Source organism: Bombina bombina, chromosome 6 (assembly GCF_027579735.1).
Source record: "Bombina bombina isolate aBomBom1 chromosome 6, aBomBom1.pri, whole genome shotgun sequence".
Classification (NCBI taxonomy): Eukaryota; Metazoa; Chordata; class Amphibia; order Anura; family Bombinatoridae; genus Bombina; species Bombina bombina.
In genome coordinates this window covers 458,760,143-458,787,187 of record NC_069504.1, presented here as the reverse complement: position 1 = coordinate 458,787,187, position 27,045 = coordinate 458,760,143, and the positions used below count along the sequence as shown (strand labels likewise).

General features: G+C 39.4%; 1 protein-coding gene across 1 annotated transcript in view; it reads left to right on the top strand.

The window, feature by feature from the left end:
• The window catches only part of RUFY1 (RUN and FYVE domain containing 1), a gene marked incomplete in the record, with an annotated part of 403,552 nt that overhangs the window by 277,853 nt on the left and 98,654 nt on the right, over nt 1–27,045 (top strand). Inside the window, 1 exon segment of the mRNA XM_053717225.1 lies at nt 2,527–2,643. Within this exon segment, the coding sequence (XP_053573200.1) occupies nt 2,527–2,643 (117 nt within the window).

The window sequence follows — 27,045 nt, the reverse complement described above, 5'->3', positions numbered from 1 at the left end:
GAACTGGGAGGCGGATTTTCTAAGTCGTCAGACTTTTCATCCGGGGGAGTGGGAACTCCATCCGGAGGTGTTTGCTCATCTGGTCCATCGTTGGGGCAAACCAGAACTGGATCTCATGGCGTCTCGCCAGAACGCCAAGCTTCCTTGTTACGGATCCAGGTCCAGGGACCCGGGAGCAACGCTGATAGATGCTCTAGCAGCTCCTTGGTTCTTCAACCTGGCCTATGTGTTTTCACCGTTTCCTCTGCTCCCTCGACTGATTGCCAAAATCAAACAGGAGAGAGCATTGGTGATTCTGATAGCGCCTGCGTGACCACGCAGGACCTGGTATGCAGACCTAGTGGACATGTCATCTCTTCCACCATGGACTCTGCCTCTGAGGCAGGACCTTCTAATACAAGGTCCTTTCAATCATCCAAATCTAATTTCTCTGAGAGTGACTGCATGGAGATTGAACGCTTGATTCTATCAAGGCGTGGCTTCTCCGAGTCAGTCATTGATACCTTAATACAGGCTCGGAAGCCTGTCACCAGGAAAATCTACCATAAGATATGGCGTAAATATCTTTATTGGTGTGAATCCAAGAGTTACTCATGGAGTAAGGTTAGGATTCCTAGGATATTGTCTTTTCTCCAAGAGGGTTTGGACAAAGGCTTATCAGCTAGTTCTTTAAAAGGACAGATCTCTGCTCTGTCTATTCTTTTGCACAAGCGTCTGGCAGAAGTTCCAGACGTCCAGGCATTTTGTCAGGCTTTGGTTAGGATTAAGCCTGTGTTTAAAACTGTTGCTCCCCCGTGGAGCTTAAACTTGGTTCTTCAGGGAGTTCCGTTTGAACCCCTTCATTCCATTGATATTAAACTTTTATCTTGGAAAGTTCTGTTTTTGATGGCTATTTCCTCGGTTCGAAGAGTCTCGGAGTTATCTGCCTTACATTGTGATTCTCCTTATCTGATTTTTCATTCAGACAAGGTAGTTCTGCGTACCAAACCTGGGTTTTTACCTAAGGTGGTTTCTAACAGGAATATCAATCAAGAGATTGTTGTTCCATCATTGTGTCCTAATCCTTCTTCAAAGAAGGAACGTCTTTTGCATAATCTGGACGTAATCCGTGCCTTGAAGTTTTACTTACAGGCTACTAAAGATTTTCGTCAAACATCTGCCCTGTTTGTCGTTTACTCTGGACAGAGGAGAGGTCAAAAAGCTTTGACAACCTCTCTCTCCTTTTGGCTTCGGAGCATAATACGCTTAGCCTATGAGACTGCTGGACAGCAGCCCCCTGAAAGGATTACAGCTCATTCTACTAGAGCTGTGGCTTCCACCTGGGCCTTTAAAAATGAGGCCTCTGTTGAACAGATTTGCAAGGCTGCGACTTGGTCTTCGCTTCACACCTTTTCAAAATTTTACAAATTTGACACTTTTGCTTCTTCGGAGGCTGTTTTTGGGAGAAAGGTTCTACAGGCAGTGGTTCCTTCTGTTTAAGTTCCTGCCTTGTCCCTCCCATCATCCGTGTACTTTAGCTTTGGTATTGGTATCCCACAAGTAATGGATGATCCGTGGACTGGATACACTTAACAAGAGAAAACATAATTTATGCTTACCTGATAAATTTATTTCTCTTGTAGTGTATCCAGTCCACGGCCCGCCCTGTCCTTTTAAGGCAGGTCTAAATTTTAATTAAACTACAGTCACCACTGCACCCTATGGTTTCTCCTTTCTCGTCTTGTTTCGGTCGAATGACTGGATATGGCAGTGAGGGGAGGAGCTATATAGCAGCTCTGCTGTGGGTGATCCTCTTGCAACTTCCTGTTGGGAAGCAGAATATCCCACAAGTAATGGATGATCTGTGGACTGGATACACTACAAGAGAAACAAATGTATCAGGTAAGCATAAATTATGTTTTTATTTGTCACACACAGTTGCCATCTGCTTGTAATTTTATTGTAATATATTATTGGTCTCTAAGAAAGAGAGTAAATAATTATGTTGAAATATTATCTCCACGTCTAGTGAATGATTGGAATTTGCACCCTTACAATTACAAACTACTGTATATAGTCATATAACCAATTCTTCCTTTTCAGCAGTCTTTTCCTCCCATTCTCCTCTGCCAGAAATTTCCTCTGTTATACCAAGACTATTGAACCTCCCTATAACTCACTGAGACTATACTGATGAATCATAGAGTAATGTCTCTTAGCAACTTAAAATAATAGGCAACTCATAAACCACATAATCCTTTTTATCCCATCCAGTCTGTCAGACCATTGTCAATCAAGCAATCTTCTAACCCCCCGTCTCCAGCATTGGATACCAAGAGAACAAAATACATTTTAAAATACAAGTGATTTTTAAAGTGTCTTAAAATCACATGCTCTATCTGTATCATGCAACTTAAATTTTTACTTTCCAATCCCTTTAACTAGTTTGTTAGGTAAAATGAATGTTACATGTCCGTACACAGAGCAAGAGATCAGCTGTTTTATACTTGTAAGTATTAAATTGGTTTTAAAAATTTTTTTTTACAGGTTAACATACAGGACACAAAAGTTGAACTGGAAACATATAAACAGTCACGGCAAGGCCTGGATGAAATGTACATTGAGGTCTGCAAGCAACTAAAAGTTGAAAAACAAGCTCGAATGGTAAAAACAAAGCTTATGTATTTAAATGTTCAATAAAATAGTGATTTTGCCTAAATGTATCTTAAACATGAATTTAATATAGAACAGTGATGGGAAACCTGTATCATTCAGGGGGCTTTGTAAGAGACCCATATTCTTAAAATGGTTGAATGGCATTTTTAACCAGTTATAATGGACCTATGGCAAACTGTTTAAATTCAGTGTGAACATGAGAGAAAGGGTTAAATGGGTAACAAAGGTTTGCAGGTGTTTTGCGTGGTAAAACTAGAGGAATTTGTTTTCTGGTTATAAAACAGTACATTCATTCCTTATCTAAATGATAGCATCTGTTCCAAGAAGAAGCTTCTAAGCACCACCACTTGCTCGGCACTGCTGTAAAATCACTCACCATTCCTTTTGGTTTCCATTTTTATGGGTTTTCACAAAGCTTTTTAGGGCAGAGCCCAAATAATATTGCACTATAACTAACTTACGGCTAGATTACGAGTTTTGCAGTAAGAGCTTCTCGGTGCTTACTTGCAAGTTATTTGCACCGCTCACCTCCCTACAGCGCTGCTATTACAGGTTTACAAAAACCCGGCGTTAGCAGGCAAGAAGTGAGCGTTGAGCAAAATTAAGCTCCATACCGCACTCCAATACCAGTGCCGCGATGAGCTGGTTTTACGTGTTTGTGCACGATTTCCCCATAGACATCAATGGGGAGAGATGGCTGAAAAAAAGCCTAACACCTGCAATAAAGGAGCGTAAAGCTCCGTAACGCAGCCCCATTCATTCCTATGGGGAAACAAAAGGTATGTTTACACCTAACACCCTAACATGAAGCCCGAGTCTAAACACCCTTAATCTGCCGCCCCCGACATCGCTGACACCTACCTACACTTATTAACCCCTAATCTGCCACCCCAACACTGCCACCTACATTATACTTATTAACCCCTAATCTGCCGCCCCCGCCGCCACCTACATTATACTTATTAACCCCTAATCTACCACCCCCAACATCGCCACCACCTACAGTACACTTATTAAAGGGACATTATACACTCATTTTTTTCTTTGCATAAATGTTTTGTAGATGATCTATTTATATAGCCCATAAAGTTTTTTTTTTTTTAAATAAATGTATAGTTTTGCTTATTTTTAAATAACATTGATTTGATTTTCAGACTCCTAACCAAGCCCCAAAGTTTTATGTGAATACCGTCAGCTACCTTCTCCAGCTTGCTCCTGTTTGTGTAAAGGGTCTTTTCATATGCAAAAGAAGGGGGAGGGGGGGGTGTCTTATTTGCCACTTGCAGTGGGCTTTCCAGCTACCTTTTCAACCGAGCCAAACTGACAGCTTCTAAGTAAGTTTTTAAACAGTTTTATACTGGCTTTTTATATGAGTATCTGTGCATCTTATTCTTTATAGTAGTGTCTATTACATGCAGTTATATGAAAATGAGTGTATACTGTCCCTTTAACCCCTAATCTGCCGCCCCCCAACGTCACCGCCACTATACTAAAGTTATAAACTCCTAACCCTAACACCCCCTACTTTAATATAATTAAAATAAATCTAATAAAAAATTCCTATCATTAACTAAATAATTCCTGTTTAAAACTAAATGCTTACCTGTAAAATAAACCCTAAGCTAACTACAATATAACTAATAGTTACATTGTAGCTAGCTTAGGTTTTATTTTTATTTCACAGGCAAGTTTGTATTTTTTTAACTGGGTAGTTATTAAATAGTTATTAACTATTTACTAACTACTTAGCTAAAATAAATACAAATTTACCTGTAAAATAAAACCTAACCTGTCTTACACTAGCCTACAATAAACTACCAATAGCCCTTAAAAGGGCCTCTTTTGGGGCATTGCCCCAAAGAAATCATTTAGCTCTTTTTCCGTGCCCAAAACCCCTAATCTAAAAATAAAACCCACCCAATAAACCTTTAAAAAAAACTAACACTAACCCCCGAAGATCCACTTACAGTTTTTGAAGACCTGACATCCATCCTCAACGAAGCCGGCAGAAGTCCTCATCGAAGCCGGCAGAAGTCTTCATCCAAGCGGGCCAACGTCTTCACCCAATCCGGCAGAAGTCTTCATCCAGACGGCATCTTATATCTTCATCCATTCGGCGCAGAGCGGCTCCATCTTCAAGACATCCGGCGCGGAGCATCCTCTTCTTTCCACGGCGACTGAAGAATGAAGGGTTATTTAAGTGACGTCATCCAAGATGGCGTCCCTTTAATTCCGATTGGCTGATAGAATTCTAGCAGCCAATCGGAATTCAAGGGACGCCATCTTGGATGACGTCACTTAAAGGAACCTTCAGTCGTTGTGGAAAGAAGAGGATGCTCCGCGCCGGATGTCTTGAAGATGGAGCCACTCTGCGCCGTCTGGATGAAGACTTCTGCCGGATTGGATGAAGACTTCTGCCGGATTGGATGAAGACTTCTGCCGGATTGGATGAAGACTTCTGCCGGATTGGATGAAGACTTCTGCCGGATTGGATGAAGACTTCTGCCGGATTGGATGAAGACCTCGGCCGGATTGGATGAAGAGTTCTGCCGGCTTCGATGAGGACTTTTACCGCTTCGTTGAGGATGGATGTTGTGTCTTCAAAAACTGTAAGTGGATCTTCGGGGGTTAGTGTTAGGTTTTTTAAGGGTTTATTGGGTGGGTTTTATTTTTAGATTAGGGGTTTTGGGCACCAAAAAAGAGCTAAATGTCCTTTTAAGGGCAATGCCCATCCAAATGCCCTTTTCAGGGCAATGGGGAGCTTAGTTTTTTTAGTTAGGATTTTATTTGAGGGGTTGGTTGTGTGGGTGGTGTGTTTTACTGTTGGGGGGTTGTTTGTATTTTTTTATTTACAGGTAAAAGAGATGATTTCTTTGGGGCAATGCCCCACAAAAGGTCCTTTTAAGAGCTATTGGTAGTTTAGTTTAGGCTAGGGTTTTTAATTTATTTTGGGGGGGCTTTTTTATTTTGATAGGGCTATTAGATTAGGTGTAATTAGTTTAAATATCTGATAATTTATTTTTTATTTTGTGTAATTTAGTGTGTTTTTTGTGTGTAATTTAGTTAATTGGATTTAATTAATGTAATTTATTTAATTGTAGTGTAAGGTTAGGTGTTAGTGTAACTCAGTTTAGGTTTTATTTTACAGGTAAATTTGTGTTTATTTTAGCTAGGTAGCTAGTAAATAGTTAATAACTCTTTACTAACTAGTCTACCTAGTTAAAATAAATACAAACTTAGCTGTGAAATAAAAATAAAACCTAAGCTAGATACAATGTAACTATTAGTTATATTGTAGCTAGCTTAGGGTTTATTTTACAGGTAAGTATTTAGTTTTAAATAGGAATTATTTAGTTAATGATAGGATTTTTTTATTAGATTTATTTTAAAGTATGGGGTGTTAGGGTTAGACTTAGGGTTAGGTTTAGGGGTTTATAACTTTAGTATAGTGGCGGCGACGACGTTGGGGGCGGCAGATTAGGGGTTAAAGGGCCACTAAAGCCAAAATCTTTCTTTCATGATTCAGATAGAGAATATAAATTTAAACAACATTACAATTTACTTCTATTATTTATTTTGCTTCATTTTTTAGATATCCTTTGTTGAAGAAAAAGCAATGCACATGGTGAGCCAATCACACAAGGCTTCTATTTGCAGCAACCAATCAGCAGCTACTGAGCATATCTAGATATGCTTTTCAGCAAAGAATATCAAGAGAATAAAACAAATGAGATAATAGAAGTAAATTAGAAAGATGTTTAAAATTGCATTCTCTTTCTAAATCATGAGAGAAAAAATGTGGGTTTCATGTCCCTTTAATAATATTTAACTAGTGTTTGCGATGCAGGAGTACGGCGGTTTAGGGGTTAATATGTTTATTATAGTTGCAGCGATGTACAGAGCGGCAAATTAGGGGTTAATCATTTTATTTTAGTGTTTACGATGCGGGAAGACCTCAGGTTAAGGGGTTAATAGGTAGTTTATGGGTGTTAGTGTACTTTTTAGCACTTTAGTTGTGAGTTTTATGTTACGGCGTTATAGCATAAAACCCATAACTACTGACTTATTAGTTTACGTTATGGATCTTGACGGTATTGGCTGTACCGCTTACTTTTTGGCCTCCCAGGCAAACTCGTGCAAAGGAAGTCCCATTGAAAAAAGGACTTTTTGAAAGCTGCGGTAGTTACGTTGCGTTCTGGCCAAAAAAGTGTTCGGTACAGATATACCTGCAAGACCCGTAATACCAGCGGTAGTGAAAAAGAGCCTTAACGCTGCTTTTTCACTCATACCGCAAAACTCGTAATCTAGCCATTAGTTGTGAGGGATAATGTGGAATGCTATATATTCTTCTATTCTTTGATATAACATGTTGTGTTCCTTACATATCAGTAGCATTGACAAGCACAATATCTGTATGCAGGATGAATGTTTAGGGGCTGCCAGACAACAGTTTGGCCTTGTGGGCAATAACTTTCAATCAGTCAGGATTTGTTTGTCAATAAACATTAAGCTGTGCAGCTGTAGACCCTCTATTGACGTTCTCTATTGATGATTCTACAACTTGTACAGAGCTAAGATTTGTCAGTGTTTTACTACAGGCTACAACCTATATTTGGGATGTTATTTTAGCTTTAGATAAATACTGGAAGCATTTAGCTTCTTGTCTGGTTTATGCCACCAGAGGGAGCCCTTAGAAAACGTATAATAATGCGAACATTATCTTTTTATTTTCTCTCTCTATGCAACAACATAATTACTTTACTTTGTATGTACTTATCAAGATATCTGCTCTCTTTTCTGTTTGTGAACATTAGACTTCCTGTTTTATTGGTTACTTTGTATGCTTCCTTAGCTACCTATTACCCTTGGAAAGAAGACATTACTGCTGCTTTTAGGTGGCATTTTCTCAATGTAAATACTGTTTTCGATTGGCACTGTCTTCTTTTATATTAGTTGTGCTCATCCTAGTAGAGGTGAGCGGCCTCCTTATATAGTTCTCCTGCTCTGGCTTTCATAGCTAGCTTTGTCTACCTCTTTATAACACTCGGTATGTGAATGCGTCTTCTGTTTTACCATGCATCTCTAGTCCATACCAGTAAACATGTATTTTTAGAGTGGCCTTACTTGCCCTTCTTTACAAGTTGGTATCTATAGTAAAAGCAACGATAAGTCAGTAATAGTCTGATATTGTTGAGTTTTACCTTAGGTATGTCAAATTGCAGTTTTAATCCAACCTATGATCTGACAGAGCAAACTCTAGGAGCCAGCCCAACATGTATTAGCCATACATTTCAGTTTTGTTTTGTATGTGAGGGATTAAGCATATAGTTATGACTAATCAGGAGCCTCGCGGCTCCTGAGGTGTTATTTAACTATGTGTTTTACCCATTTGCAGGGCTTAACGGGACAGTCAACACCAGAATTGTTGTTGTTTTAAAAGATGTATAATCCCTTAATTACCCATTGCCCAGTTTTGCATAACCTACACTGTTTTAATAATACATGTTTTAACTCTGTAATTACCTTGTATTTAAGCCTCTGAAGACTGCTCCCTTATTTCAGTTATTTTGACAGACTTGCATTTTAGCCAATCAGTGCTCACTCCTCAGTAAATTCACGTGCATGAGCTCAATGTTATCTATATGAAACACATGAACTAACGCCCTCTAGTGGTGAAAAACTGTCAAAATGTATTTAGATTAGAGGCGGCCTTCAAGGTCTAAGAAATTAGCATATGAACCTCCTAGGTTATAAAAGTAATATGGAAAGTTGTTTAAAATTGCATGCCCTATTTGAATCATGAAAGTTTTTTTTGGGACTTGACTGTCGCTTTAAAAACGTACACTTGCAGGGTCGAAAGTGGTCAAAATTACAAGCTTGAATGAATGAGAGCATGTAATTGCTTCATCATAAGGTGGTGCAGTAGACTATTTACAGCTCAATCTAAGGTAAGACTTTAAAGATTCCTTATGGTGAAGCGATTACACGCTCTTATTCATTCGAGCATGTCATTTTGATCACTTTTGACCCTGCAAGTCTACGTTTTTAAGCCCTGCAAATAGTTTAAGATGACTAAGGTGTAGACTGTCCCTTTATTGGACCCATGAACTATTAAGAGGTTAAATCACTGCTACATAACACAGATAAAGCAGTCAATGAACCCCTTGATTGCCTCTAACACAAACACAGAGTGGTGACCTCACAGCTGTATAATCTGTCACATTATGAAGGTCACTTTCATTCCTTTTGTGCACCAGCATGTGATTTTCTGTGCAATTCTGAGCATGATACCTGTCTGACACAGGGCAAATGTGGCCTTTAAGATTTAGCAGTCAATAGGCAGTACTATGATAAGCTGAATAGGTACCATGGGACTCACAAATCTTTGTGTGAGACCCAATTAGTTGAAATACCATGTTGACTGTAGATATGTGGAGCCTTTGTCAAATCCCTAGTTTCTTAGCCTGGGAGAAATTGAGACCTTGAAAAGGGGTACTCCAGGTATTGCCCTTATTTATTTTTCCCCTTATGTATATATGGTAAGCACAACGCATATCGCAGAAAGCCTAGTTAATTGTTAAATCCTTAGAATCTGTCCTGTTAGCGACATTTGAGGACAGGAGTTGAGCTTCAGTGATATGAAGTTTGCCACAGGGAAAGTGCCTTGTAAAGTGGATTACAGTGACAGGTGACAGGTATATGTGCTACCAGGCCCGCCACTAGAAATTTTGAGGCCCCTTACTTAACCATTGATAAGGGCCCCCCCTCTTTGACATGTGCAATATTTGACCAAGTGACTAAAACATATATGCACGTTATTCTTAAAGGGACACTGAACCCACATTTTTTCTTTCGTGATTCAGATAGAGCTTGGAATTAAGCAACTTTCTAATTTACACCTATTATCAATTTTTTTTGTTCTCTTGCTTTCTTTATTTGAAAAAGAAGGCATCTAAGCTATTTTTTGGTTCAGAACCATGGAAAGCACTTGTTTATTGGTGGGTGAATTTATCCACCAATCAGCAGGAACAACCCAGTTTGTTCACCAAAAATGGGCCGGCATCTAAACTTACATTCTTGCATTTCAAATAAAGATACCAAGAGAATTAAGAACATTTGATAATAGGAGTCAATTAGAAAGTTGCTTAAAATTGCATGTTTTATCTGAATCACAAAAGAAAAAAATGTGGGTTCAGTGTCCCTTTAAGGTAGTAACACACAAACACAGAAACAAACAGACACACATATAGACACTGTAGCAGACACACAAAGAAACACACTAACAATCTCAGACACAGACACTCAGCACTTGTTTACATTGACCTGACAAGTAATGAGGTAGACTGCAGTTTTGTCAAAAAAGGAGATTTACAAGACAAAATATGGAATTCTGATTATCTTTTTGTCAAGGATGACAACTATATGATGACAACAGCATGCAGTGGCTGAAAGGAAGCGACATGAACTGCCTAAACAATAACTTAAAGGTTAAGTGATGGATTGGTGACTTCTGCAAAAGGTCTCATTAGTCTCAAAGTCTGTAGAAAGATGTGAATAATCAGTAGTAAGGTCAAAATGTCCTAAAAAGGAACAGACAGTGGACACACACACAAACTCAAACACAAACTTGCACATACACCCAAGGAAACACCCACAGAGACAGCCTCAGAAAACAAAGACATACACACTCACAGACATTCACAGACACCCACCCGAAAACACACAAAGACATACACACACACAGAGACACCCAAAGAAAACACAAAAAGACATACATACACATATCCTCAAAGAGACATCCACAGAAAATGCACAAAGACAGACACACAAACCCTCACAGAGAGATCCACAGAAAAAAAAATACATACACACTCATAGAGACACCAACAAAAGTACAAAGACATAAACACAGACACCCACAGAAACACTTACAGGAGGTAAAATGTCTGCACATTGCCAGTGTGTGACATGCATGATAAAGAAAATAGCAGAAATTAAGTGATCACTTTTTAAAGAATCATATTTGTAAATGTGCAAACAAAAATACTTCTGTGAATTCAAAATTGTACATCATTGATCTGTCAGAATGGGTAGATGAAGAAAAGTACTTTTGAAAGGTTGACATATGTTTGGGTCTCCCCCCTATTTTCCCCAACCAAGAGCACCACTTCAAATCTGGTGTACAAATGTTCCCATCTGTCAGCTGTACTTATGAATTTTGAAAATGCTGTACTTTATATGGTCTTGGTGGAACTATAAGCTGTGGCACTAGGTCTCATACCATTAAATCTGGTTAAATTCAGGATTTAGGCTTGATTGTATGTATTTCAAAATTAAAGGGACACTGTAGCCAAAAATGTAATTCCGTGATTCAGATTGAGCATGAAATGTCAATCAAATTTCGAATTTACTCCTATTATCACATTATCTTCATTCTCTTGGTATCTTTATTTGAAATGCAAGAATGTAAGTTTAGATGCCGGCCCATTTTTGTTGAACAACCTGGGTTGTCCTTGCTGATTGGTGGATACATTCATCCACCAATTAAAAGTGCTGTCCAGAGTACTGAAACCAAAATAAAGCTTAGATGCCTTCTTTTTCCAAAAAAGATAGCAAGAGAACCAAAATAAATTGATAATAGGAGTAAATTAGAAAGTTGATTAAAATTGCATGCTCTTTCAGAATTACAAATGAACAAATATGGGTTCAGTGTCCCTTTAAGTCAGCTGTAGTGTAAACTGAACAGTGTTAAGTTAACCTGTCTCATTTCAAACACTGAGCAATCTCACCCTGAGAGTATAACCTTTTATGCAGATGTAAAAATCTTAGATAAAATGCCTCCTGGCATCTGGAAGTCCTTGCATAAAGGGGCAGTAAACTGGAATGTAAATAAAATATATATATAAATAAAAAAAAAGTGATATCTGCCAAAAGGACACCTACCATTTGTGTATTGAGGAGGAAACATTTTTGCATGGTTTTAAAAATAGAATTTCTACAGCATCGCCAAATAATCATAAATACACTGCTGCATATTGCTAGAAAAATGTGTTTTTTTATGGACCCCTGCCCCTACCACACAACTAACACACTAAAGTTACAATCTGAAATTGCACAAATAAATAAAAAACATTTACTAAGTAACTTCTACCTACTCTGCAAATGAAAGTGATCTGCCGCCAGACTCTGGCACACACTCTACAAACTGAGGTGCCAAGTCTGTGTATGTGCATAGTGGTTTAGTGCACACTCAGAAATACTCTCAAATGCTAATGCTTTACTCCTTTTAATGACATTTCCCACGCTCAATAGCACTCTGCTGTAGCGCCCTCTGGTGGCTGCCAAAGTGTAAAAAAATTTTTTTTCTTCTGTTAAGTGTGATCAGTCCACGGGTCATCATTACTTCTGGGATATTACTCCTCCCCAACAGGAAGTGCAAGAGGATTCACCCAGCAGAGCTGCATATAGCTCCTCCCCTCTACGTCACTCCCAGTCATTCTCTTGCACCCAACGACTAGATAGGATGTGTGAGAGGACTATGATGATTATACTTAGTTTTATGTCTTCAATCAAAAGTTTGTTATTTTAAAATAGCACCGGAGTGTGTTATTACCTCTCTGGCAGAGTTTGAAGAAGAATCTACCAGAGTTTTTGCTATGATTTTAGCCGGAGTAGTTAAGATCATATTGCTGTTCTCGGCCATCTGAGGAGTGAGGTAAACTTCAGATCAGGGGACAGCGGGCAGATGAATCTGCATAGAGGTATGTAGCAGTTTTTATTTTCTGACAATGGAATTGATGAGAAAATCCTGCCATACCGATATAATGTCATGTATGTATACTTTACACTTCAGTATTCTGGGGAATGGTACTTCACTAGAATTACACTGTAAGAAATACATAAAGCTGTTTAATAACTAGAGATTATGTTTAACGTTTTTGCTGGAATGTAAAATCGTTTTCATTTGCTGAGGTACTGTGTGAATAAATGTTTGGGCACTATTTTTCCACTTGGCAGTTGCTTATTCTGTTTTTCTGACAGTTTCTGTTCTCCCTCACTGCTGTGTGTGAGGGGGAGGGGCCGTTTTTTGGCGCTTTTACTATGCATCAAATATTTCAGTCAGCAACTCATTGTATTCCCTGCATGATCCGGTTCATCTCTACAGAGCTCAGGGGTCTTCAAAACTTATTTTGAGGGAGGTAATTTCTCTCAGCAGAGCTGTGAGAATTATAGTTTGACTGAGATAAAAAACGTTTATTCTGTAATTTGTTTCCTGCTTTCAGAATTTGTTATCTTTGCTAATGGGATTAAACCTTTGCTAAAGTTGTGTTGTTTACAAGGATTGAGGCTATAACTGTTTCAATTTATTAATTTTCAACTGTCATAGATCTTCTGTGCTTCTTAAAGGCACAGTACGTTTTAATATTATTCTAATTGAATTGTATTTCCAAGTTGCAAGTTTATTTGCTAGTGTGTTAAACATGTCTGATTCAGAGGATGATACCTGTGTCATTTGTTGCAATGCCAAAGTGGAGCCCAATAGAAATTTATGTACTAACTGTATTGATGCTACTTTAAATAAAAGTCAATCTGTACAAATTGAACAAATTTCACCAAACAACGAGGGGAGAGTTATGCCGACTAACTCGCCTCACGTGTCAGTACCTACATCTCCCGCTCAGAGGGAGGTGCGTGATATTGTAGCGCCGAGTACATCTGGGCGGCCATTACAAATCACATTACAGGATATGGCTACTGTTATGACTGAGGTTTTGGCTAAATTACCAGAACTAAGAGGTAAGCGTGATCACTCTGGGGTGAGAACAGAGTGCGCTGATAATATTAGGGCCATGTCAGACACTGCGTCACAGGTGGCAGAACATGAGGACGGAGAACTTCATTCTGTGGGTGACGGTTCTGATCCAAACAGACTGGATTCAGATATTTCAAATTTTAAATTTAAACTGGAAAACCTCTGTGTATTACTAGGGGAGGTGTTAGCGGCTCTGAATGATTGTAACACAGTTGCAATACCAGAGAAAATGTGTAGGTTGGATAAATATTTTGCGGTACCGACGAGTACTGAGGTTTTTCCTATACCTAAGAGACTTACTGAAATTGTTACTAAGGAGTGGGATAGACCCGGTGTGCCGTTCTCACCCCCTCCGATATTTAGAAAAATGTTTCCAATAGACGCCACCACAAGGGACTTATGGCAAACGGTCCCTAAGGTGGAGGGAGCAGTTTCTACCTTAGCTAAGCGTACCACTATCCCGGTGGAGGATAGCTGTGCTTTTTCAGATGCAATGGATAAAAAGTTAGAGGGTTACCTTAAGAAAATGTTTGTTCAACAAGGTTTTATATTGCAACCCCTTGCATGCATTGCGCCGATCACGGCTGCAGCGGCATTCTGGATTGAGTCTCTGGAAGAGAACATTGGTTCAGCTACTCTGGACGACATTACGGACAGGCTTAGAGTCCTTAAACTAGCTAATTCATTCATTTCGGAGGCCGTAGTACATCTTACTAAACTTACGGCGAAGAATTCAGGATTCGCCATTCAGGCACGCAGGGCGCTGTGGCTAAAATCCTGGTCAGCTGATGTTACTTCTAAGTCTAAATTGCTTCATATACCTTTCAAAGGGCAGACCTTATTCGGGCCCGGGTTGAAAGAGATTATCGCTGACATTACAGGAGGTAAAGGCCATGCCCTGCCTCAGGACAAAGCCAAAGCCAAGACTAGACAGTCTAATTTTCGTTCCTTTCGTAATTTCAAAGCAGGAGCAGCATCAACTTCCTCTGCACCAAAACAGGAAGGAGCTGTTGCTCGCTACAGACAAGGCTGGAAACCTAACCAGTCCTGGAACAAGGGCAAGCAGACTAGGAAACCTGCTGCTGCCCCTAAAACAGCATGAATTGAGGGCCCCCGATCCGGGATCGGATCTAGTGGGGGGCAGACTTTCTCTCTTCGCCCAGGCTTGGGCAAGAGATGTTCAGGATCCCTGGGCGCTAGAGATAATATCTCAGGGATACCTTCTGGACTTCAAATACTCTCCTCCAAGAGAGAGATTTCATCTGTCAAGATTGTCAACAATCCAGACAAAGAAAGAGGCGTTTCTACGCTGCGTACAAGAGCTCTTGTTAATGGGAGTAATCCATCCAGTTCCACGATCGGAACAGGGACAGGGGTTTTACTCAAATCTGTTTGTGGTTCCCAAAAAAGAGGGAACTTTCAGACCAATCCTGGACTTAAAGATCCTAAACAAATTCCTAAGAGTTCCATCGTTCAAGATGGAGACTATTCGGACAATTTTACCTATGATCCAAGAGGGTCAGTACATGACCACTGTAGATTTAAAAGATGCTTACCTTCACATACCGATTCACAAAGATCATTATCGGTACCTAAGGTTTGCCTTCCTAGACAGGCATTACCAGTTTGTGGCTCTTCCATTCGGATTGGCTACAGCTCCAAGAATCTTCACAAAGGTTCTGGGTGCTCTTCTGGCGGTACTAAGACCGCGGGGAATCTCGGTAGCTCCATACCTAGACGACATTCTGATACAAGCTTCAAGCTTTCAAACTGCCAAGTCTCATACAGAGTTAGTGCTGCCATTTCTAAGGTCACATGGATGGAAGGTGAACGAAAAGAAAAGTTCACTCGTTCCACTCACAAGAGTTCCCTTCCTGGGGACTCTTATAGATTCTGTAGAAATGAAGATTTACCTGACAGAGGACAGGCTAACAAGACTTCAAAGTGCTTGCCGCACCCTTCATTCCATTCAACACCCGTCAGTGGCTCAATGCATGGAGGTAATCGGCTTAATGGTAGCGGCAATGGACATAGTACCCTTTGCACGCTTACACCTCAGACCACTGCAACTGTGCATGCTAAGTCAGTGGAATGGGGATTACTCAGACTTATCCCCTTCTCTGAATCTGGATCAAGAGACCAGAAATTCTCTTCTATGGTGGCTTTCTCGGCCACATCTGTCCAGGGGGATGCCATTCAGCAGACCAGACTGGACAATTGTAACAACAGACGCCAGCCTTCTAGGTTGGGGTGCCGTCTGGAATTCTCTGAAGGCTCAGGGACAATGGAGTCAGGAGGAGAGTCTCCTGCCAATAAACATTCTGGAATTGAGAGCAGTTCTCAATGCCCTCCTGGCTTGGCCCCAGTTGACAACTCGGGGGTTCATCAGGTTTCAGTCGGACAACATCACGACTGTAGCTTACATCAACCATCAGGGAGGGACAAGAAGCTCCCTAGCTATGATGGAAGTATCAAAGATAATTTGCTGGGCAGAGTCTCACTCTTGCCACCTGTCAGCAATCCACATCCCGGGAGTGGAGAACTGGGAGGCGGATTTCTTAAGTCGTCAGACTTTTCATCCGGGGGAGTGGGAACTTCATCCGGAGGTCTTTGCCCAAATACTTCGACGTTGGGGCAAACCAGAGATAGATCTCATGGCGTCTCGACAGAACGCCAAGCTTCCTCGTTACGGGTCCAGATCCAGGGATCCAGGAGCAGTCCTGATAGATGCTCTGACAGCACCTTGGGACTTCAGGATGGCTTACGTGTTTCCACCCTTCCCGTTGCTTCCTCGATTGATTGCCAGAATCAAACAAGAGAGAGCATCTGTGATTCTAATAGCACCTGCGTGGCCACGCAGGACTTGGTATGCAGACCTGGTGGACATGTCATCCTGTCCACCTTGGTCTCTACCTCTGAAACAGGACCTTCTGATACAGGGTCCCTTCAAACATCAAAATCTAACTTCTCTGAAGCTGACTGCTTGGAAATTGAACGCTTGATTTTATCAAGACGTGGATTTTCTGAGTCAGTTATTGATACCTTAATACAGGCTAGGAAACCTGTTACCAGAAAGATTTACCATAAGATATGGCGTAAATACCTATATTGGTGTGAATCCAAAGGTTACTCTTGGAGTAAGGTTAGGATTCCTAGGATATTGTCTTTTCTACAAGAAGGTTTAGAAAAGGGTTTATCTGCTAGTTCATTAAAGGGACAGATCTCAGCTCTGTCCATTCTGTTACACAAACGTCTGTCAGAAGTTCCTGACGTCCAGGCTTTTTGTCAGGCTTTGGCCAGAATTAAGCCTGTGTTTAAAACTGTTGCTCCACCATGGAGTTTAAACCTTGTTCTTAATGTTTTACAGGGCGTTCCGTTTGAACCCCTTCATTCCATTGATATAAAGTTGTTATCTTGGAAAGTTCTATTTTTAATGGCTATTTCCTCGGCTCGAAGAGTCTCTGAATTATCAGCCTTACATTGTGATTCTCCTTATTTGATTTTTCATTCGGATAAGGTAGTCCTGCGTACTAAACCTGGGTTCTTACCTAAGGTAGCTACTAACAGGAATATCAATCAAGAGATTGTTGTTCCTTCTTTATGCCCAAATCCTTCTTCAAAGAAGGAACGTCTACTGCACAACCTGGATGTAGTCCGTGCTCTAAAATTTTACTTACAGGCAACTAAGGAATTTCGACAAACGTCTTCTCTGTTTGTCATTTACTCTGGGCAGAGGAGAGGTCAAAAAGCTTCCGCTACCTCTCTTTCTTTTTGGCTTCGTAGCATAATTCGTTTAGCTTATGAGACTGCTGGACAGCAGCCTCCTGAAAGAATTACAGCTCATTCTACTAGAGCTGTGGCTTCCACTTGGGCCTTCAAGAATGAGGCCTCTGTTGAACAGATTTGCAAGGCTGCAACTTGGTCTTCGCTTCATACTTTTTCCAAATTTTACAAATTTGACACTTTTGCTTCATCGGAGGCTATTTTTGGGAGAAAGGTTCTTCAGGCAGTGGTTCCTTCTGTATAAAGAGCCTGCCTATCCCTCCCGTCATCCGTGTACTTTTGCTTTGGTATTGGTATCCCAGAAGTAATGATGACCCGTGGACTGATCACACTTAACAGAAGAAAACATAATTTATGCTTACCTGATAAATTCCTTTCTTCTGTAGTGTGATCAGTCCACGGCCCGCCCTGTTTTTAAGGCAGGTAAATATTTTTTAATTTATACTCCAGTCACCACTTCACCCTTGGCTTTTCCTTTCTCGTTGGTCCTTGGTCGAATGACTGGGAGTGACGTAGAGGGGAGGAGCTATATGCAGCTCTGCTGGGTGAATCCTCTTGCACTTCCTGTTGGGGAGGAGTAATATCCCAGAAGTAATGATGACCCGTGGACTGATCACACTACAGAAGAAAGGAATTTATCAGGTAAGCATAAATTATGTTTTTTTTTTTAATGATAGTTTTGCTTGTCTCATGGGGCCCACTGGGCCCCTGACAGGAGTCAGCCTATTCACCCCCTGATGGCAGCCCTGTGTGCTACTATGAAATGTGCTAGGCAAAGTGTTCTATACCTAAATGTGCCACAGTACAATGAGCCAGAAAAACTGACTATTTAATGCAGTTAGTCTTAGAAAAGTGGCACTATAATTATTATTTCCCTCCTCATATGCGAAAATGAAGAACCTGTTCTCCTCTTTATTTTATCTTCTTTGTTCTAATATTTCCAAAGATTTGCTGCATTAAAATTCAGTAAAACCAGATTTTAAACAAGTTCCTCCGAACAGAAAAATGAACGTGATACCTGTATATTTTGTCTGGTTAATAAAGCTGATACAAGTCTGTGAAATCATGTAAAATGCCTGGTTTTTATTTTTGCTCTTATGATAGTTTTAGATTATTATTAATAATAATAATAATAATAATGATAATTTTATATATATATATTATCTTTTCTGATTGCTTGTGTTTTGTTTAAACTAATACAAACATTTTATACAAATGTACAATTAAAGGTAAGACATATTTAATAATCTGTATATTATCCTAATTTACAGATTATTAACTATTTTTTGTTAAGTAGTATAATATTCAGACAACCTCTTCTTTATTTGACTTGCGTTGTATTGCTGCCTTATATAAAAAATACATGATCTCAGGTTCCTTTTATTAGCGCATAATTAGCTATTTCTTTCATGTAATTAGCAAGAGTCCATGAGCTAGTGACGTATGGGACATACATTCCTACCAGGAGGGGCAAAGTTTCCCAAACCTCAAAATGCCTATAAATACACCCCTCACCACACCCACAATTCAGTTTTACAAACTTTGCCTCCGATGGAGGTGGTGAAGTAAGTTTGTGCTAGATTCTACGTTGATATGCGCTCCGCAGCAAGTTGGAGCCCGGTTTTCCTCTCAGCGTGCAGTGAATGTCAGAGGGATGTGAGGAGAGTATTGCCTATTTGAATGCAGTGATCTCCTTCTAAGGGGTCTATTTCATAGGTTCTCTGTTATCGGTCGTAGAGATTCATCTCTTACCTCCCTTTTCAGATCGACGATATACTCTTATATATACCATTACCTCTGCTGATTCTCGTTTCAGTACTGGTTTGGCTATCTGCTATATGTAGATGAGTGTCCTGGGGTAAGTAAGTCTTATTTTCTGTGACACTCCAAGCTATGGTTGGGCACTTTGTTTATAAAGTTCTAAATATATGTATTCAAACATTTATTTGCCTTGACTCAGAATGTTCAACTTTCCTTATTTTCAGACAGTCAGTTTCATATTTGGGATAATGCATTTTGATTTGACCATTTTTTCTTACCTTAAAATTTGACTTTTTCCCTGTGGGCTGTTAGGCTCGCGGGGGCTGAAAATGCTTCATTTTATTGCGTCATTCTTGGCGCGGACTTTTTTGGCGCAAAAATTCTATTTCCGTTTCCGGCGTCATACGTGTCGCCGGAAGTTGCGTCATTCTTTGACGTTATTTCGCGCCAAAAATGTTGGCGTTCCGGATGTGGCGTCATTTTTGGCGCCAAAAAGCATTTAGGCGCCAAATAATGTGGGCGTCTTATTTGGCGCGAAAAAATATGGGCGTCGCTTTTGTCTCCACATTATTTAAATCTCATTTTTTATTGCTTCTGGTTGCTAGAAGCTTGTTCTTTGGCATTCTTTCCCATTCCTGAAACTGTCATTTAAGGAATTTGATCAATTTTGCTTTATATGTTGTTTTTTCTCTTACATATTGCAAGATGTCTCACGTTGCATCTGAGCCAGAAGATACTACAGGAAAATCGCTGTCAAGTGCTGAATCTACCAAAGCTAAGTGTATCTGCTGTAAACTTTTGGTAGCTATTTCTCCAGCTGTTGTTTGTATTGATTGTCATGACAAACTTGTTAAAGCAGATAATATTTCCTTTAGTAAAGTACCATTGCCTGTTGCAGTTCCCTCAACATCTAAGGTGCAGAATGTTCCTGATAATATAAGAGATTTTGTTTCTGAATCCATAAAGAAGGCTATGTCTGTTATTTCTCCTTCTAGTAAACGTAAAAAATCTTTTAAAACTTCTCTCCCTACAGATGAATTTTTAAATGAACATCATCATTCTGATTCTGATGACTCCTCTGGTTCAGAGGATTCTGTCTCTGAGGTTGATGCTGATAAATCTTCATATTTATTTAAAATGGAATTTATTCGTTCTTTACTTAAAGAAGTTCTAATTGCTTTAGAAATAGAGGATTCTAGTCCTCTTGATACTAATTCTAAACGTTTTATAAGGATTAAACAAATTTGTGGAACACAACTGCAGTGTTGAAGCCAAATTTAGTGTTTGTAACACAAGACTGTCTAAACTCTTTATTGAAGGAAAGAGTTCTTAAAGTCTTGTGGTGTTGCTCAGGAAATAATTCATACAGGTATAGAAACGGTGTTATATTGATTATATGAAATAACTGATAAATACCATAAAGAGATATAATCAGAAAATAGCTTAGTCCATTACCACAAGCAAAAGTGAGTAATATTGTTGCGAATGCACAAACAGCAGATGTATCAAAAGTAGTTGTAACACAGTTGGCAGCGTGGTTAATATATGCTTGTATTAGTTAAAGTCAAGCGAGTTGTTAAATGACAGAACCGCTATTATGTAGTAATTTCCTTTAACTGAAGGCTGAACACAAAGTAGGAGAAACAGTCAATAGTGGTTCAAAAATACGGTAAGAAAGATTTACTACCTTCTCTTCCTTTGAGGCTGTAGAAATGCTGCGGAGTTGCAGAGAAATCAGTGCGGTTACACACTGACTACAAACGCCGGAGCTGTTTGGGCTGTGACGTCAGTTTAGCGTGGAGGCGGTTGCAGCGATATTAGCCTGTGTGAATCTGCTGCTGGAAATTTATGACTGCAGGTGAATGAGAGAAACGGTTTGTTGGTAATATCTGAATTTTACAAATACCGTTCCTAGTAGATGAACACCTTAAGTTGAAAGTCCTTTTAGGCAGTGAGAGAGGTAGTTGTTTTTAATAACAAAGAATCCTCAATGGCAAATTTCAGCTTATAGAGACAATTGGTTTGTAATCCAGTCTGGTAGTAGAAACTACAATACTAAGCACTGAGTGCAAGGTGAGCACCTGATTTAAAGGGAAGACAGCGAATCAATTGGTAGTGGGTGTGACAGGGAAAGAGAAGGGGAGTGTAGGAACAGAACCTTACAGAACCCCCTCGTCAAGGAAGCTGTTCCACAGCGAAAGGTCGAGGTCGGTCAGGATGGCGACGAAGGAACAACGACAGAAGTCGTGGAGAATTAATATTAGAAAGAGGTTCCCAAGAATCTTCCTCTGCAGAATAATCTTTCCATCTCACCAAATACTGAAGTACACCTTTTGAAATTCTAGAGTCCAATATGGTTTCAACCTCATATTCTTTACCATCTGAAGCTATATTTGAAGGAGGTAGAAGGACTTGGTCATTCCTAGTGCGGACGTAAGGTTTCAACAAGGAAACGTGAAATGTGGGATGTATCCTTAGAGAGCTGGGAAGCTCTAGTCTAACAGCATTGGCATTAATGACTTTCTGTATAGGAAAAGGTCCAATAAAGAGACTGGCCATTTTCTTAGAAGGGATTTGTAATTTCAAATTCTTTGTAGAAAGCCAAACCAAATCTCCAATTTTGTAGTCAGGAGCTTTACGTCTTCTGAGGTCATAAAAGTGTTTTTGAGACTTTTGAGCTTCAAGGATGTTTTCATGAATGATTTTAAAGTTCTCCTGTAATGAATTGTGCAAATCATCAAGTAAGGGAGAATCTGATGAAGTAGAAGGTAAGAAAGAAAATTTAGGATGATATGCATAGTTAGCAAAGAAGGGGGTCATCTTGATAGAAGAGTTGATTGAGTTATTGTAAGCAAATTCTGCCATTGAGAGGTAATTAATCCAATCAGCCTGATGATAAGAACAGTAACACCGAAGATAATGTTCGAGCCATTGGTTCAACCTCTCAGATTGCCCATTAGTCTGGGGATGGTAGGCTGTGGTAAAACGATGTTCCATCTTAGTGATCTCACATAATTTAAGCCAGAATTTGGAGGTGAATTGTGTCCCTCGGTCAGTTGTTAATATAGAGGGAATGCCATGTAACTTTACAATATGATCAATGAACAAAAAAGCAGTCTCTGAAGAAGTAGGAAGCTTATGAAACGGTATGAAATGAGCCATCTTTGTGAATAAATCAATGACAACAAGTATAGTGGTTTGTTTTTTTGATGGTGGTAATTCAACAATGAAATCCATTGAGATATGATGCCATGGTTTGTTGGAAACTGGTAGAGGCATAAGTAATCCAAAAGGAGGTCTCCGCTCAGGTTTAGAAGTGACACAATCCCTGCAAGTGGTAATATATTCAGCTATAGATGATTTCATTTGAGGCCACCAATAAGTACGACTAACCAGATCAAGAGTCCTTAACAGCCCAGGATGACCAGCCAAAGGGGTATCATGGCAGCTCTGTATAATCTGTGTTCTTAAACCATCAGGTACATACAATTTCTCACCTTGGAAATACAGGCCATGAATCTTGAGAAGATTTGGTTCAGGAGGTATAGGTTTGTTTTTACAGAAGTTTTTTAATTCAGATAATATAGTAGAAGTGAAACCAATAAAACATTGGGGAGAAACAATATCTTTCCTGATGGGAGACTCAGTTGGACGAATAGGAAGACGTGATAGGGCGTCTGCTTTAGCATTTTTATTTGCTGGTCTGTAAATAATGGTGAAGTTAAAACGATCAAAATATAAACTCCAGCGAACCTGTCTAGCAGAAAGGGTTTTGTTGGATTGTAAATATTGTAGATTCTTATGATCTGTGTAGATAACAATTGGTAAGACCGTGCCCTCTAGAAGGTGTCTCCAATGTTCAAGAGATCGTCGGATTGCCAGTAATTCCTTATCTCCTATGGCGTAATTACGTTCGGCAGGTGACATAAGTTTGGAGAAGTAAGAAATAGGATGAAGTGGTTCGGATAAAGATTTTTGTTGTGAAAGTACAGCTCCGATTGCATAATCCGAGGAGTCTACTTCTAGGGTATACTGATAAGAAGGATTAGGAAATTGGAGGATAGGTGCAGAAGTGAACCTAGACTTTAAGTGTTGGAATGCATGTTTAGCATCAGAACCCCATAAGAAAGAACTGGAAGAACCGGTTAATATTGTAAGAGGCTTTACTATTTTAGAAAAACCCTTAATAAATTTCCTGTAGTAATTTGCGAAACCAAGGAAACGTTGTAGTTCTTTTCTGGACTTAGGTTCAGGCCAATTCAAAACAGTGTCAACTTTCTGCTTTTGCATTTGGATTCCAGATGGTGAAATATCATAACCCAAGAATGAAACTTCCGTTGTGTGGAATTTACATTTTTCCAATTTAGCGTAAAGTTTATGTGCTCTTAAACGGGCAAGCACCTGTCGGACGTGTTTGACATGTTCATCCATAGTTCTTGAGTAAATGAGGATATCATCCAAATAAATAACTAGACATACGTCAAGGAGATCACGAAACACATCATTTATAAAATGTTGGAAGGTGGCAGGGGCATTGCAAAGGCCAAAAGGCATTACAAGATATTCAAATAAGCCGTACCTGGTCCTAAACGCTGTCAACCATTCGTGACCCTCCTTTATTCGGATGAGATTATACGCCCCTCTTAAGTCAAGCTTAGTGAATATAGTAGCATCAGATAGCCTCTCAATCATTTCGGGAATCAAAGGCAGGGGGTATCTGTTTTTGATAGTGCACTTATTCAGTTCACGATAGTCAATAATTGGCCTCAGACTAGCATCTTTGTTACGCACAAAGAAGAAACCAGCTCCAGCTGGAGAAGTGGAGGGCCTAATAAAGCCTTTTTTCAAGTTCTCTTCAAGATACAATTTGAGATGTTCAAGTTCAGGATTGCTTAATGGGTAAAGATGACCAAAGGGTATCCTAGCTCCAGGTTGAAGATCGATAGGGCAATCATAAACCCTGTGTGGTGGTAAATTCTCTGCTTCGGTCTTACTGAAGACATCTTGAAACTCTAAATATTGAGGAGGTAAACTGTCAGAGTGAATAGTTGAATTTATCAATAAAGGACAAGGAAAACAGGTATTTCTGCAATAATCTGAAGAAAACTTTATTTGAAAAGGAGACCAAATAATATCAGGGTTATGAAGTTGTAACCACTTCAAACCCAAAACCAAAAGGAAATGGGGCGAGGGAAGAACGTCAAATGATAACATTTCAGTATGTCCAGAAATAACAGTAATAATAGGGATGGTCTCATGTGTAATTGGACCTGAAAACATAAGTGACCCATCTATGACTCTAATAGGTATAGGAGTCTTTTTCTTGATGAGTGGTATATTCTTCATAGAGCAGAAATCTTGGTCAATATAATTCCCAGAAGCCCCCGAATCGATAATAGCATCATCAATCTTCAGATGACTTTGTTGTAGCTGTAAGGAGACAGACAAAGTACAATAAGTGGATTGCGATGGAGAATGAAGAGATGTAAATAAGTTGTTGGACTTACTTTTCTTATTTTTTAATAGTATTGAACAGTCCTGGACAGTATGGGAGGAACTAGCGCAATACATGCACAAGTTTTTAACACGTCTACGTTGTTTTTCTTCAAAAGACAAAGGACCTCTAAAAAACCCAATTTCCATAGGTTCTGCTTGAGATTTAGATGTTGAAGAAGAGGTGGTTGTAGCGACATGAAAAGAGGTTTTAGGTTTCAAATCAGTGGAATATTTTTCAGCTTTTCTTTCGCGTAAGCGGCGATCAATTTGAATAGCCATCTTCATGAAAGTATCAAGGGTCTGAGGTAACTCAATTCGGGCAAATTCATCTTTTAATGTTTCTGATAATCCTAAACGGAATTGGTTTCGGAGTGCAACAGGGGTCCAATGAGCGTCTGTGGAGTACTGTTTGAAGTCGGTGATATACTCCTCCACAGGTCTCTTCCCTTGCTTAAGATTCCTTAAACTCATCTCAGCAGTAAGCTGTATATCTGTATCTAGATACATTTCATCCATTGAAGTGAAGAAATCGTCAAGAGAGGCTAAAATTGGGTCCTGGGTTTCAATGAATTTATCAGCCCAGTTTCTTGGATCACCTCTGAGAAAAGAAATGGTTGTCAAAACTTTAACTCTGTCAGTGGGGTATGTTCTAGGTCTCATAGAAAAAAGAAGTTGACAAGCATTTTTAAATTGCCTATAGGCTTTTCTATTCCCAGAGAAAAGGTCAGGAAGTGAAACTTGAGGTTCAATAGAGTTGTCAAGCTGATTCCCCTTTAAAGCAATAGAGTCTTTTATAACATTCCTTAGAGCAGTATTTTCAACCTGTAATTCATGTAGGCCTTGTGAGAGCTGATGAACCTTTTGGGTAAGATTATATACAATCTGGCGTAAATCTGCTGGTTCCATAGTTTTCTCGGGCTTAGTATTATATAAGGATTAAACAAATTTGTGGAACACAACTGCAGTGTTGAAGCCAAATTTAGTGTTTGTAACACAAGACTGTCTAAACTCTTTATTGAAGGAAAGAGTTCTTAAAGTCTTGTGGTGTTGCTCAGGAAATAATTCATACAGGTATAGAAACGGTGTTATATTGATTATATGAAATAACTGATAAATACCATAAAGAGATATAATCAGAAAATAGCTTAGTCCATTACCACAAGCAAAAGTGAGTAATATTGTTGCGAATGCACAAACAGCAGATGTATCAAAAGTAGTTGTAACACAGTTGGCAGCGTGGTTAATATATGCTTGTATTAGTTAAAGTCAAGCGAGTTGTTAAATGACAGAACCGCTATTATGTAGTAATTTCCTTTAACTGAAGGCTGAACACAAAGTAGGAGAAACAGTCAATAGTGGTTCAAAAATACGGTAAGAAAGATTTACTACCTTCTCTTCCTTTGAGGCTGTAGAAATGCTGCGGAGTTGCAGAGAAATCAGTGCGGTTACACACTGACTACAAACGCCGGAGCTGTTTGGGCTGTGACGTCAGTTTAGCGTGGAGGCGGTTGCAGCGATATTAGCCTGTGTGAATCTGCTGCTGGAAATTTATGACTGCAGGTGAATGAGAGAAACGGTTTGTTGGTAATATCTGAATTTTACAAATACCGTTCCTAGTAGATGAACACCTTAAGTTGAAAGTCCTTTTAGGCAGTGAGAGAGGTAGTTGTTTTTAATAACAAAGAATCCTCAATGGCAAATTTCAGCTTATAGAGACAATTGGTTTGTAATCCAGTCTGGTAGTAGAAACTACAATACTAAGCACTGAGTGCAAGGTGAGCACCTGATTTAAAGGGAAGACAGCGAATCAATTGGTAGTGGGTGTGACAGGGAAAGAGAAGGGGAGTGTAGGAACAGAACCTTACACGTTTAGATAAGGTATTTAAAGCTCCTGTGGTTATTCCAGAAGTTTTTCCTGTTCCTAATGCTATTTCTGCAGTAATTTCCAAAGAATGGGATAAATTGGGTAATTCATTTACTCCTTCTAAACGTTTTAAGCATTTATATCCTGTGCCGTCTGACAGATTAGAATTTTGGGACAAAATCCCTAAAGTTGATGGGGCTATTTCTACCCTTGCTAAACGTACTACTATTCCTACGTCAGATGGTACTTCGTTTAAGGATCCTCTAGATAGGAAAATTGAGTCCTTTCTAAGAAAAGCTTATCTGTGTTCAGGTAATCTTCTTAGACCTGCTATATCTTTGGCTGATGTTGCTGCAGCTTCAACTTTTTGGTTGGAAACTTTAGCGCAACAAGTAACACATCGTGATTCTCATGACATTATTATTCTTCTTCAGCATGCTAATAATTTTATCTGTGATGCCATTTTTGATATTATCAGAGTTGATGTCAGGTTTATGTCTCTAGCTATTTTAGCTAGAAGAGCTTTATGGCTTAAAACTTGGAATGCTGATATGGCTTCTAAATCAACTTTACTTTCTATTTCTTTCCAGGGTAACAAATTATTTGGTTCTCAGTTGGATTCCATCATTTCAACTGTTACTGGTGGGAAAGGAACTTTTTTACCACAGGTCTT